Genomic DNA, 14,218 nt, shown 5'->3' on the forward strand with positions numbered 1-14,218 from the left:
ACAACTAACCCCTGCGGCGGGCTGAGCAGAGAATTTTATAACACAATAATCTCTTTCGTGGATATCACACAAAATTTCAAGGGTCTAGGTTCTTACCTATTCAAATGGGCGTAAATTCCAATAGTCTCCAACCGATGCCATATAAAGTACGTTGTACAACCAAACTAATGCCTTCAATATAACGCATTTGGCCACTACAGCGTGGCCTTGTAGCTGTCCCCTCAAGAGAAGGACATAGGGGATCAAAAAGCAAAAGCTACCCAAATGAACACCTCAAAAAGATCGTAGTATAGTATGCACTTCTTTGAATCAAGAGAAAAAAGATAATATAATAGTGAAAGGCACAATATTATTGTGTTTTTGGAAAGATTGAGTGCTAAACATGTAGCTGTTGATACTATTACTTATGATTACTCTATTTCATTTGAATGTCTTCCTATCTCTGTTATCATGAGTAACAAAAGTCTGCTTCCGACAATAAAGATTTAGTAAATTTTAAAATTCACATCTTTACGCAAAGTTATCGTCACTTAATGCAATTGTCCACCATTCCAACCTTTATTTGTAGCTAAACAATCTCAAGGTAAGAAAAGACTTATCTAAGATTTACGGTACGTTAACAAATTTGTATGCAAATATATGTTTAAATTAGAAGATGTCAAAATGTAATACAATATTGTAAGTTTTTGTTTTATTTTTACTTTATAATTTTCAAGTGTTTAAATTTTGCCTGTATATAATATACTGGTACTAACCTGTTATTTTTCATTATTTCTAGTTGAATATTTTCAATTTCAGTTTAGTTTTATCTAGAACTGATTTGTAATATGAAAATGAACTTTATTCTCACAACTGAATTTACAGTGTAGAGAAAATACTTATGTACAGTATGTACACACTACAGTATATACATAGATGAAAATCATTGGTACAGGCATGATGAAGGGATAACAAATATAGTTTAACCAAGAGAGCTAACTCTCTCAAATATAGTATCTAATAGTTTACAAATATTTTTAAGTTGGTTAATGTTTGTGACATTAAACCGTTTTTCAAATTTTACAACATTTGGATTTGTTATGAAATAGTTTGGTAAATATATAACCCTTGATTTGGATATATATACATCAGTACATTTGAAAAGGTAGTGATATTCATCCCCAATTTCATTGCAGGTACATAATTTACAAATGCTGTTTTCTCTAGGAATATTAAACCATCTACCTATCTCAATAGGTAATTTAGCATTACCAGTTCTAAAGTTACAATATTTCTTACATAATTGTGTTGGCAAAGTCAATAAATACTTTTCAAAATTGAGTGACTTTTTAAAAATCTCATAATTTAAACCTTTTGGAGAATTATGTACCTCGCTATACCATGATTACTTAAATTGGTCTAATAAAATATTGTATACTTTAGATTTTAACCAGGGTATGTTTGGTGTATTTTGATACCATATGACTGGCGTCATGAGAAAAGGACCCTTAAGGTGAAATTTTCACATTTTTTGTTTTTTCGTAAAATCAATTCGTTGTCATTGTTTATTTATAAAAATACTAAACTTTTGCTCATAGCACATAATTTAACGATTTTATGGGTATTTGTGTGATGCTATGTTTAAAATATCTGTAACGTCGACGAGGACATGTTGACGTCAAATGACGTTAAACATTTGCGGAGGGATAACGCTGGTCCGTTTAGTAATATTTGTCAAACATTTACTTGATTTCGTGCCGTAAAATCTTAATATTATATGGAGTGTATCAATAATTAACAGGGATAACTTGGTAATCGGTAAACTCTAAGTCCCGTTTCGTATATCTTACTGGTAAATTGTATAATTCTTTAAACACTCCAAATTAAAGTACATGATAATCATTAATATCTTTCAAACTCTTTTAATTTGATCATTAGAATTTGTAACACATTGTATGTTAAACTGAAAGAAATTTATGATACAAGTTATTTGTAATTTAAGTAAAAATTAATTAATAAAAATAAAGTGTCAGCTAGTACGTTCCGATATTTTAATTTTAACTATTTCAAAATTAAATTCGAGAAAAACATCTAATCAACTCACCAATTTTTAATGCCGTTAACTATCGTTCCAACAAACTAATCGGTTAACAATCGCCATCTCAAATGATTATGCATTTCGTTTCAAATTTTTATTGTCGCTTTACTATAAATGATCGAAGGGAGATTCAACAATTTGAATGATAACTTCATAATTCATCCAGAAAGATCCAAAAGCTTATTTTCAATAAAAACAATTAAGCAAAAATGAACATAACATCCGTCGATAGATGAATGAATTGAATGAATAACAATTCTAATGAAGATCAATGTTAATGAATGAATGAAAAACAGTTCAACAAAGATATGAATGGATGTGGTAGCAGTCAGTTTATTCCTCGTAGGAGCGGGGCACGTCGGATCCCTCGCATGTTCTCGCACAAACGGTCTCAGACTTTTATATAAATATCTTTGTCTCTCAGAAGAAAGGCCGCCTGGAAACAAACAAATCTTTTAAATATTAAGTCCCATGTTTACATTTTTTTCTGAATCAAAAACGAAACTATTCTAGCTATACCTTTAGCTAATACTAGAGGAAGAGTACTGCTGGAAAAATCAGCGGTGGGGCTGCGGCATAATGTGATTGGCCTTTCATCATCCTCAGAAATCTTCTTCACAAACACGACCCCAGGATTAAGAGCACTAAATCTGAAGTGGTGGTAGCTTCTGATGCCTTGAATTGGACAAAACTTATCGGCAAGGAAGGACTTCCAGTCTCGCCACTGAAATGTTTCATCACCGATAACGGCTCTGTTGCCTTTCGATGACTTTTCTACCGTTCTCACCAAAACCGAAAGGGAATCATTGTCTGTCCTGGAAATTTTGTATACATGTCAATGAATTTCTGTATGTTCTTTTAATTAAATTTGCAGTGATTAAACTTAGATATCTTAAGGCCCGGTCAAACTGCCCAAAAATTGCGTAAACGCACGAAACGCGCACAAATTTTGATTTTTACTTGATACATGTACATCCGCGATTTGAGCATTTATTTACATCCGGTTTTATTTTCTGACGTGGGACCTCTGTAGTTGTCCGCCGATATACGTTGTGCACGATTCCAGGTTTTGAGTGCTCGGATTTGTGTAAGAGTTTCCGATGCAATGCGCTCTATGTTACGTTAATTGTTTTTGCGTAAATATTGTAGTTCTTACGCGCACAATGCTTGAAATATGCGTGGACTATAAGTGATTGTTTGAGATAAATGTTGCCAACTATCGCGTTCATCAACGACTTTTCACTGAAATGAGCAGACATATAAGTGATATAACGCATATGATCGTTCCATAGTTCTTGCTCAATTTATCTTTTCCGTGGCTTTTGAACAGTGTGGCCGGGTCTTACGCAAACGCAGTACCGATATTACCGTCTGTAGAGTTTCTTAATATGAGCGAATCCAGCATCAACTAGACATTTGGTGTGACCAGGAATTTGAAATCTAACTGTCACTTCACGATGTAACCCGACCATTACCCGCCAGCAAAAGTACGCCATTACATACGATTTTTATTCTGTCCTGAAAAATATATTGAATTCGTATGCAAAGGACCAAAGAGATTGTGTAAATTTAAGATTTTGTCATTTGAATTTTTTATTGCATTTTATAATATTTGAACCTGCACAGTTATCTCAGTGAATATGACAGGCCATCTCGCCAAAACCATTATGCTGAAATGCATTGTTTATATACCGTTATCAAACTCTAGATTTTCATCAGTTAATGTGTCCATATGAAGCATCCGGCAAATGCTTCCACGTGCGCACACGTTCCGCTTGCATTAGTTCTTATAAAAACTTGAAGTTTGGTTTAGTATTTATGTAACATTTTATTCAGTTTTATTTCAATTCATTTACCTTCAGAATAAACTACAGTTCGACCTGTTGATTCAAGAATGCACATTTTGTCTCACGCGTAAGAATTTCGATCGAAAGATTCATTCAGTAATGCAGTTGACCTCGATGAACTGACCTCAATCATAAGATGTTCCATGAACTGACCTCGATCTATTGATGTTGCATAATAGAAGCTAGGAAGACGGCTTGATTTATAAACAAGGTCACGTTATAATGCGACCTCAATAGCAAGCTATGATGACATTCAATGATTTTCAGTCGCATTTAATTATTTTAATCCAACTCTTTCTTTGTATACGTGTAAATGCTCTTTGAAGAGCCCTACTCAGTATTCTGAAAAAGAAGATACATTAACATTTAATAATTACGTTAAAAATATAAAACTAGACAAGGAGTTTACGAACGGCTTTCCCCAAATTTATTTCAAAAATTAAATTTGTTGACGGTTTATAATGATTATTATCATTGGTCCATTTCAGATACAGCTTTGTTTTAATTTTTAAACAGCAAATGGGAACCTTACAACGAGGATTGTTTTGTTGATTGCAGTAATTTCAAAGTTCAAAAGTATTTTTTAGCAAATTTTGGACACCTCGTACCTCTTGGATAGTTGCTTTAAGCTTAGAGTTGGAACGGTTTGTTTATTAACAGCTGTAATAAACCAAATGCTTATTTGTAGAGCTAAGGGCACCTTCGTTGTTTTGGCATTTGTTGGTTGAAAGGAATGGACAGTTTTTATCGTTTGTGGTTGAACTTTAAGAGTATGCTATAAACCTATGATATTTTTCTTAGCAGGATCATTTTTCGTAATCTTGGTTTTGTCTATTGTACTTTGCTAATTTTGAATTTTAATTAATTTTTGTGTAAACGTATTGATATAGAGTTTTTTTTTTTAATATTTTATATGTAAATGTATACTTCTGTTAGAGAAATTTTGATTCCGCCGAGAGCGTATAAATATTAATAGTTAATGTGGGATAGAGCTACATTGTTTTCAACAATACAATATAATAAAGCTTTCTCATTATAAAGTAAATAGCAGTATTATAGATCGTACTATCCTTATGTTCACGGCGTTTCAAAGTAAAACTAGAAACCAAGGCAAAACGGAGGGTAAATTGCTTTTGAAATAACAATGAACTGAATTCTAAAACTCTTTATACATGTTTTGCGGAAAGAAAATACGAAAGATGAAATAGATTTTCACTTAATTTCTTATACATCAGATTAAAAACACGTTTGCCAGTATTTTTAAAAACATATTAAGTCTGTGATTGCTGATTTTTTAAATGTTTTTTGGTTCCACAAATAAATTTATGAATTGGCATTGGTGAACTTTTTCGTTATACTAAATTATGCAAAACAATAAGTTTGGCATACGACTTTGTAAATTTTGAATACCATAGTCATTATTGAACTATTATCATTGAGAGCATTTGAATTGGAAGAGAATAACAGTTTCGGATTAATTATTTTATATACTATTAAATCGGACTGAAATATCAGGTTACCTCAATTAAGATGTTGTTAAACATAGCAAATTATATAGACATGAATTTATCCTCAAAATGGATTTTTAAATGTATCCAATTATAATATTTCCAGACGTAATTAAAGGGTTTTTATCACATTTTCAAAAAAGTTGAGAATCAAACAAAAATACCTTCTTATAACACATAAATATTGATATAGCATAAAATAAGCATCACAAACGGCCGCATTTGTCTGTTAAAAGGGTCCTAAATTGGAGCTCTTGCAGTTAAAATTTCCGCTAATGAGATAGGGGTCACGTGGTACTGTGTGACGTCATAAGTGTCAATTCTTGGAAAGCTCATCGTAGTGTTTACATAGATCGAGATAACTTTGACAGAAATAAAACATATCCCAAAAATGGATGACAGCAATTATGACTTGGAGGATATTCCGTTGGTAATGGACATACGACCTTACATGTTCGAACCTCCAGCAGAGTGTGTAAATCAAGAAAATTCTCCGCAAAGTAGCGAAGAAAGCGAGTCTGACACCGAGGACAACCCATGTCATCGACGGAACGGAACGATTTGGTAAGTTTAATCTTCGTTATTGGTGCTTATTATTATTTTAAAACTTACAACAAGAACTCATTATCCGTTATTCCAGCATAAATTTAAATAGTTATAACTTTCATTACGCATACTGATACAGTTTTATTGAAGTACTTGCGGGCTCAGTAATCTGGTAATGGCGCCTTAGGAAGTTACGAAGTCTTTCTCGCTTAAAAAAAAAGCTTACCTGGCCTTAATAAATTATATTTGCCTTAAGAATAACACATTTAATAATAGAGATATTCACATAAATGTATATATGTTTACAATTACACAGGTGCGAGTGTGGATCATGCGATGTAATGCCCACTGAAGCAGAGTGCATTTGGTGCTCAGAGATACCAGCCATTGACCACATCAGAGACTCCTTCGATATAGAGTGCATCACTCAGCACCAAACATTTATAGACAACTGCTTGAACATTCGAGTTTTAGAGGTCAGCCTTTATGACTATATCCAGTCTGATGGGCCCATTGATGACAATGAACCAATTAATGAGTAAGTATTCTCACACCTGATCATGCTAACGAAAGAGAGAAATATAATTGTGCATTTCATTGAAACCAAACTTTATTCAAAATAATGTATATTCAGTCAACCGAAAAATCTGTTTGTTTATTGCAGTTATTGAAATAAATTAAGTATATACATTTTAACAACCAAAAAAATACTTATACCAATAATAATAAAATTCTACTATCAGAGTCTACAGATATGTTGCATACAGGAGGTTTGTCTTATGGGTTTGGCAGCGACTAGGCAAGGGGAATCGAAAAATCCTTCCAGCATGTGTTGTTTCCAAGATAAGGGACACCTTCCCGTCGGAGCAGTATACCGGTTTCAAGTATCCGTGCCCTTTTTAGAACACTCAATGACTGAACCTGGAACGACGCGTAGCTATCAGATCTTTTTTTACAAAGCCCTCAAATCCTAACGTCATTGCTGGCGGGCAATATCCAAGGGACACGTGAGCGTCATCATTGGAGTGAGTCTATGAGGGATGCTGTCTTCGTCGCTCGCATAGATTTATCCGGAGGATATCTACACAGTCTGTAAAAAAAAATTGATCATGTAGTTTTAATCACATCAACAATGACATTTGTAAATTATCAAACTGTGATGTAGTGCGTTATAAATATGTGTTGAGCGGAATAACAAATTAATCTAAAAAAATTTGTTTTTTCTGTTTTAAACTGACACATACAACATTATAAGTAAAGAATTTATAAGTCAATACGACAGGCAAATAAGAATATACCAAATGTAACTGCTGTTTTGTTGGGCTTTACAACAGCTTGGGTCCCTTTTTTCCCCTTTGGATAGCTGATCTGCCAACGTGCTACCCCATCTTTGGTTGTGGCCTGGTGACGTTGTACATTTTCATTAAAATGAACATTTAATTTCATGGATAAACTTAACAACGAAATCCACGAAAATTGGTATTCAGCGAATATTGATGAAACCACAGTATGTAAGTTCAAATTGTAAGACTCTTATTTATTTACCAAAAAAACATACATGTACCCTCTTTCAGCCACAACCTCTCCTCATTGAGCAGTTCATGTTCACAATGTTCATGCTGATTTGAAACATGCTGGACAAGGGAGGACTATTTTTGCACCTTTAGTTCACTGTCCCCACCACAGGATGCAGCTACCCAGTAACAGTGGTTCACTGAGGACTTGATCCAGGGCCTAATGTTGCAGCAATCTCTCTTCTTTGATGCTGTCTCCAGTTTCTTAGAAATTCCTAAATAAAATTATTAGTTTCTTTAAATAACATTATGACACTCTCAGGGTACCTATTGCATATTCATTTGTGTTTAAAAACTATTCTTTTCATTTTACTATAATTCATAATATGCACATGAGCTTTGTCTGTTAAAATAATTACTTAATACTCGTATATGTCAAAACTCCAAATTAATGAATATCATCAAAATATACCTTTAGCCACATGCCACACATCGAAGAAGTGGTTCTTGTCTTGGTGATCCTCTCGCATGTATTTCTCGCATGTATTTCTTTAATACCATGTCGATCAGTGACAAGATTTTCAATATGTAGACCTGCGTCTTCTAGGTGTTTCAGCCCTCTCTTTAACCCCTCCAACTCCATGTGTGTTGACCCTGGTACTTCATTACTCTATTAAGTACAAAATCATAAATTAACGTGCACTAATTAATTTAAGATATATAAACTTAAATTTAATACATTTCTATGATGCATATACAATGTAAATGTATTAAGTGTATGCATCAGAGAAGACATATTTTAATTATACTGTGAAATTCTATATTTATATAAGATGATCAAAATTATAGTCATTTTAATTACCTGCACTAACTGAAAATCCAGAATTTTTCCACTGCTCAATTCCATCAACGTGTAGAAGCCAAATTTCGCTGTGAATCCAGGAGAATCACACCGTGCGTCTCCACCAAGGGTCAAAGATCTTCCCTTGTACTCCGCAAGAAGGGTCTGTTGATGGAACTCCCATGTGAAAATGGAGGCAGGTACAACTTAAGATGCCTGCAGTCTGCTGAATGTGGACATGGACATCATCTGCAGGTTCAAATGTCGAAAGAGTCTGAGGCTTTTTGAAGCATTCGCTCCACTAAACACAATAGCACCGGCAACCAACAAATTTGCCCATGGCATTCCATGATGGCATCTTTGGCTGTCCCAAGTACTGGAGTGTCCATTAGAGCACACAGAGGATGTTGAAATCATGGTTCCACGAACACCATTCACTACTGTGTGACATGCACTACCACAAACACTACAGTTTTGCAAAAGTTTGGCTAACTGTACCTCAGACACTAAAAACTGTCTCTCCTCTTCCGGTGTTATATCAGTGCTCAGCTGGAATTCTTCATTCTCTTCATCACTGCTATCACTGGATCTCTGGATATTCACTATCTAGGTCAAAGTCAGGGTCCTCATCACTACCCTCAATGTCACCACCCTCAATGTCACTATCATCATCATTGTCCTCCACATTCTCAACTGCATGCTGCTGAAGGACAGGGGTCAGACCAGAAGCTACTCTAAGTGGAATGTTGTCAGTCAGGGTTGAGCACTGAGTACTTGTGGACACCATGTTTTTCTTATCCAATGACACTTGGATCCGCCTTGTCCTCTGTGGAACTTGAAGTGTGGCCTGGCATTTTTTGATTGGGTCTCTGGTATTGCATTTGTTGATGCAGTGGGTTCAATGGGATGCTCATCATTGGGATCCCCTGGTTCAATTAGGTCAAGGGAGTGATCAGGTAAGGTGTTGTTCTCTGAAGGCCGAGGCTCCAATTCTTGAAAAACTTGACGAAAAATCTAAAGAAAAAAAATTCTAAATTTTCAGTATAAAGAGTTGCACAACTTATTTAGCACAGCCACTTGCATCGTCTCAAGCCACGGGTTTTGTGTCCATTCTATTTCCACAGGACGATGAGCCACTTGACGTTAAACTTTTTTTTTATTTTTTATAATAAAATAAATTATGTACTTAAACATTATGGTAGCCTATAGTAAAAAGAATTATTATAACATCAGGCGCCTGTGTAATTAGATAAACTATGTAATTTATAGATATACGGACTTTGAGTGTGAAATACTGTACATTATTTTGTGAACAAAAAGTGGGTATCTTTATTTATAAAGTGGTCTGGTTATTTTGAGTTGAAATGAGAATAAACATAATATTTTTCGATTATATATAATAATAATAATAATAGTAAAAAGGATTACATACCTCAGCTTTCTGGCGTTTTGCGTAGGCCCCTCTAGGTTTGGCAGGCGGAACCAATTGCACAGCGCCATTATTCTCTTTGGCGTGAATGGGGAGGGGAACGTCTGGCACTGCATCTACTTTCAACCGAGTCCTTGCCCCTTCGTAGCCTATCCTCTCTAAATGGGCTGGGTCCCTCTGAAGTTGATTTTTCGTAAAATGGTCAGAACACAAACGATGGTTTGTGGTAGGGACGAAGCTCTCGCGTTTACAAATAATCGTCCATATTTTCCTCCGACGAGCATCTTTCGGAAAGTTGAAAAAACTCTTTCCACAGCCTTTCGTATGCACGTTTGTACATCCGTAGGCCGCACAATACACCATAATGATGGTCAATCATCCACTTTTCACCAATCTGAACTGATAACGGCTAATCGCTGAGATAATCACCTCTAATGCAAACACAACAAGTGTTTTCTCACCTTCTCGCTTGAACTGAATTGACACCTATTACGTCACAGCAATGGCGCGAACAGTGGCCGGTTTTAAAATATGCATATTGCGAGATTTGAACTTTGACAAGCTGAAACTTCCAAACTTTTATTTTTTTATTATAAAATGTTTGAGGAATGACGGTTTTAGAACTCAAACTTTAATATATCAAAAAATTGGAAACGTGATATAAATCCTTTAGACAATGAGTGCCAAGTTACAAAACAGTTTGCTCTATAAAGACTTACTATAACGGGAATACTAATTAGATAAACACGGAAATTGTATAGTGGACATGTTCATTATTGTATCACAATGTACTATGACATACACTTTATGATTTCTATAATTAGAAAAACAATCTAAATGTTTTCCTTTTAGTCTATAGTGAGTTTTTCTTTTCACTGTACCATTTTTTAGTAAATGACATTAAACCCCTATATCACAAACTGCGGAGATCCATTACAGGACATATCATTCGGCAGACTAGATAGAAGTTCAAAGAACCTACCTGTATCTACATGTAGCAACTTTATAGATAAAAGTCATATTCCCACTATAATAATGTACGAGTCTTAGCATAAAGAAAACTAAGTTTTATTTTGAATGCATGAGAACACTATTACCAAGTAAGATGTAATATATATTCATAGTTAATTAGACAGATTTCTACAAATGGCAAGTATACATAACCAATAAAAAGAAGAAAAACCAGACTCTTGTATAGCAACAAAAAAGTCTTCCGTTTCTCATTTATAGTCTGTCACAAAAATGCATTCCGCTTGTAAAAAAAAAATGAATTTGATATATTCTGTAAAGAAATTTTCCAGTAATTATTTCTAAGTATAAAAAAAAAACAACACAAAGTAAATTTTTGAGTACTTTCGGTGACGACCAGAAGTTATGCCATATCAGTTAAACTTGTTAAAAACATTGATTTGTTTGAACCATTCCGGTGAGAACCGGAAGTGACGGTTGGCAAAACTCAAACCCGTTTAACACATCTTCAACCAAATGTCTATCTTTCATAAACAGGGCGGAGAATGGGATCAAGCAATAGCAAGCTGTTTTTATACAATGAATCGGTTGACTGTAAAAACAAGTTCGACTTTAGGACCCCTGCGAATGTGTTCGGAATGTTTTCTTTATTGTTGCTAAGTTCATAATAAATCCAGAGTTGCTCGAATGAAAGTTCACGAGACTTCACCGAGCTTTGTTCAGTTCCTGTGAAATTTCGAGCGGGGGTATAAGTGTTCGGATAATATTCTCAAAATACGTAAGTACTGGTCGTTTTTTATATTATATCCTACCTTGATTTATGGTAAAACATGACACTCTTTTAAGATGTGTGTCTTATTTTACCATACAGCGGTTATTTATATTAAACGATAATATTGAGAAAAGAGTTATCGTTAGTGTTCAATCACGTGTAGAGTGATTGAAAATATGAACATTGGGTTGCTTAATAAAATCATGGCCATGATTGATGCTTGTGGTGTACGTGCAATACCATGTTTTTTTTTTTTAAAAAAAATAATGGTTGTCTGTTTTGCATAAAAACTTAGCATATCGAGCCAATTTCAAGGAACATTCTGCATAAAATAGTATACTCTGTTTTACTATTGATGCTATTACTAGGCCAGGCGCGGATCGAAAATTAATCTTCAGGGGGATCTCTACTAAGCATGTTAATTGTTGCAACATCAGACAAAAACTATTTTTTGTATTGTCTCATTTATTTCTAGAACACATTTTATCCACCAATTAATGAAGATAAAGTTTAAAATCAATAAACCTCTAGATTTTATATTTGAATACAAGTACCTAGATTCTATGAAATAGACTATAAACACGAGACACGATTTTTACTGCGAAACTTAAAGGGTCAAATAAAACTACCTGGTCCAAAATTTAAATGACAATAACATTTGCAGGGGGTGTTTAGTAACCACAAAACTTGATTTGATACATGGCTGACCTAATTGAATACCTTATCGCGCAATCCAGCAAGCTATTGAAACCCTTACTATAATTCTGTATTTCAAAAGATATGAAAATAGATTCATTTACAGATTGCCAAATGACCTTCATCTTTGATCTTTATGTCATTTTGTTTTGCCAAGTTTGACGCTCCCATCCCAAGTGGTCTGAGGTCTCAATGATATATATAGTAAAAACGTTGGTAGTGATTTTATCGAAGTTTCAATGCTTTCAGGTGCAATAACTGCTAGAAGGGGGATGATTTCGGTATGAATAGATTGAAGAACCCTCTAAGTGTACTGAAGATATTGGTAAAAGTTCCAAATGTGTATGTCATATGGTTTCAGAGTAGTAGCGATAATGGACATATCTTTTTAAATCCAAAGTTCCTGTAGGAGCTGGCAGGAAAAAGAACCCCTTATGATAAATAATCCTTCAAACAGATGCACTCGTCTAAATTTCTGACTTTAGATTTGAGGATTTATATTTAAAGAAATCTGATTAGCAATTTAATAGATTTATAGTGCAAACCTTTGTATTTTTGCATTTAAACCAGAAAATGTTATTTTTAATCTCTATAGCTGTTCGATGTTTATTGTTTGGTAAATATTGTTTCGGGTGAAATAGTTCAACACTTCATAAATTTGTTTTATTTTGTACATTTTTAAGAAGTTTACTACTTTTTTTTCCAATGAAGCTGACATGAATTCATAATGTATTTTGTCGCCATATTAGGCTATTTCTCTTCTGCCATTGGGGTATACTGTGCAATAATTAGATTTCGTGGTGGCTCAATTTTCGTGGAATTCGTGGCTACCTTTAATTAAGTAATATACATCCCCACGAACTAATTAACTAGGGCTATAGAGTTATAATCCATTTGTAATTATACGAAAATACACGAAATTACGTCCCCTCGAACCTGTAAAATTAACGCAATGCACGAAAAATGGCCGCCACGAATTTTTATTAATTTCACAGTATATACCGGTATCTAAAGCTACGGTCGGTTGCTTTCGGATCGAGACATTCAGATTGCATGGACTTCTAAATGTATAAACTTCTCATTGTACTAAAATGTTTATAATGAAGAGTATAAAAGGAAACAACAATAAATAAAGTACAAAGTATATTATACTTTTTAAAAAATTCAAGGTATCCGTAATATTTTGCACAGAAAAAGTTGCCTTACTTCGCATGCACATCGAACACCCGTGTCGTTCATACATAGTGGATAGCGTTTGCATCATTTTGAAATCCCCATCGCGCACAGAAGCTAAATGATAGTTAATCCAAGAAAGTAACAACGTACCATGATTTTCATCGGTTTCTACAAAAGTGCTCTGTTTCTAAAATCCATGCGATCATTGATTTTGCTGGATCGGCCACAGTGTGTTGTTTGCGCATGTGCGATGTTATGACATACACAGGAAAACGTCTACAATTATCGAGGATAATTTATTGGATATTCCTTGCCAGTGCAGTGCACGTGGTTGTCATATTATTTTTGTTGAAAACGCATTTTACACGTCTTTTCGTCCATGGTAACGTGTTAAGGTTTATGAACAGTGCTCTTGGCCTTAAAATGTATATAGGGGTTGTGTAGCGATGATCAGAACAATAAAAATCGACAACTAATATGGCGATAGTCGGAGATAAAAGGGAAATAATGCGTATATCTTAATTCATGTCAGCTTTAAGGATGACGTTTACTCAGAATGAAAAAAAATTCCACTGATGATAATGAAAAACCAACTATTGTGTGTTATAGACCTTACATGGTAGTGTTATTCTTCACTTTCAAAAAAGTAGGTCGATGACCTACTTTTTGAGTTAATGACCATTGAATATTTTTGAGAAATTCGAGAAAAATCCATAAAAATTTTACACTATGATTCAGATTTTTTTAATTGTGAAAATAATACAAATTGCTTAACTCTTTAACAAATGAAATACAGTTTATGAATGGTAGTGACATTAAATAGATACAAAGCATTAAGCTTTC

General features: G+C 34.2%; 1 protein-coding gene and 1 pseudogene across 1 annotated transcript; one reads left to right on the plus strand and one right to left on the minus strand.

Moving 5' to 3' along the window:
- Positions 1 to 5,823: 5,823 nt before the first annotated feature.
- Positions 5,824 to 7,007, plus strand: LOC128168981 (P2X purinoceptor 7-like). The gene is made up of 3 exons (XM_052835147.1): positions 5,824 to 5,996; positions 6,295 to 6,516; positions 6,722 to 7,007. The coding sequence occupies exons 1-3, from the start codon at positions 5,824 to 5,826 to the stop codon at positions 6,879 to 6,881; spliced, it is 555 nt and encodes a 184-aa protein (XP_052691107.1). The 3' UTR covers positions 6,882 to 7,007.
- An 8-nt stretch (positions 7,008 to 7,015) lies between these two features.
- LOC128168980 (uncharacterized) lies at positions 7,016 to 9,340 on the minus strand (annotated as a pseudogene).
- Positions 9,341 to 14,218: the final 4,878 nt, after the last annotated feature.

The sequence above is a fragment of the Crassostrea angulata genome, unplaced genomic scaffold (assembly GCF_025612915.1).
Source record: "Crassostrea angulata isolate pt1a10 unplaced genomic scaffold, ASM2561291v2 HiC_scaffold_74, whole genome shotgun sequence".
NCBI classification, from domain to species: Eukaryota; Metazoa; Mollusca; class Bivalvia; order Ostreida; family Ostreidae; genus Magallana; species Magallana angulata.

What these genes read in the sequence shown, in the direction of transcription:
- LOC128168981 (XM_052835147.1), top strand. Translation starts at nt 5,824, where the DNA reads ATGGATGACAGCAATTATGACTTGGAGGATATTCCGTTGGTAATGGAC. An exon ending in CGACGGAACGGAACGATTTG is followed by an intron (nt 5,997 to 6,294) that starts GTAAGTTTAATC and finishes ACAATTACACAG; the next exon opens with GTGCGAGTGTGGATCATGCG. An exon ending in GACAATGAACCAATTAATGA is followed by an intron (nt 6,517 to 6,721) that starts GTAAGTATTCTC and finishes TTCTACTATCAG; the next exon opens with AGTCTACAGATATGTTGCAT.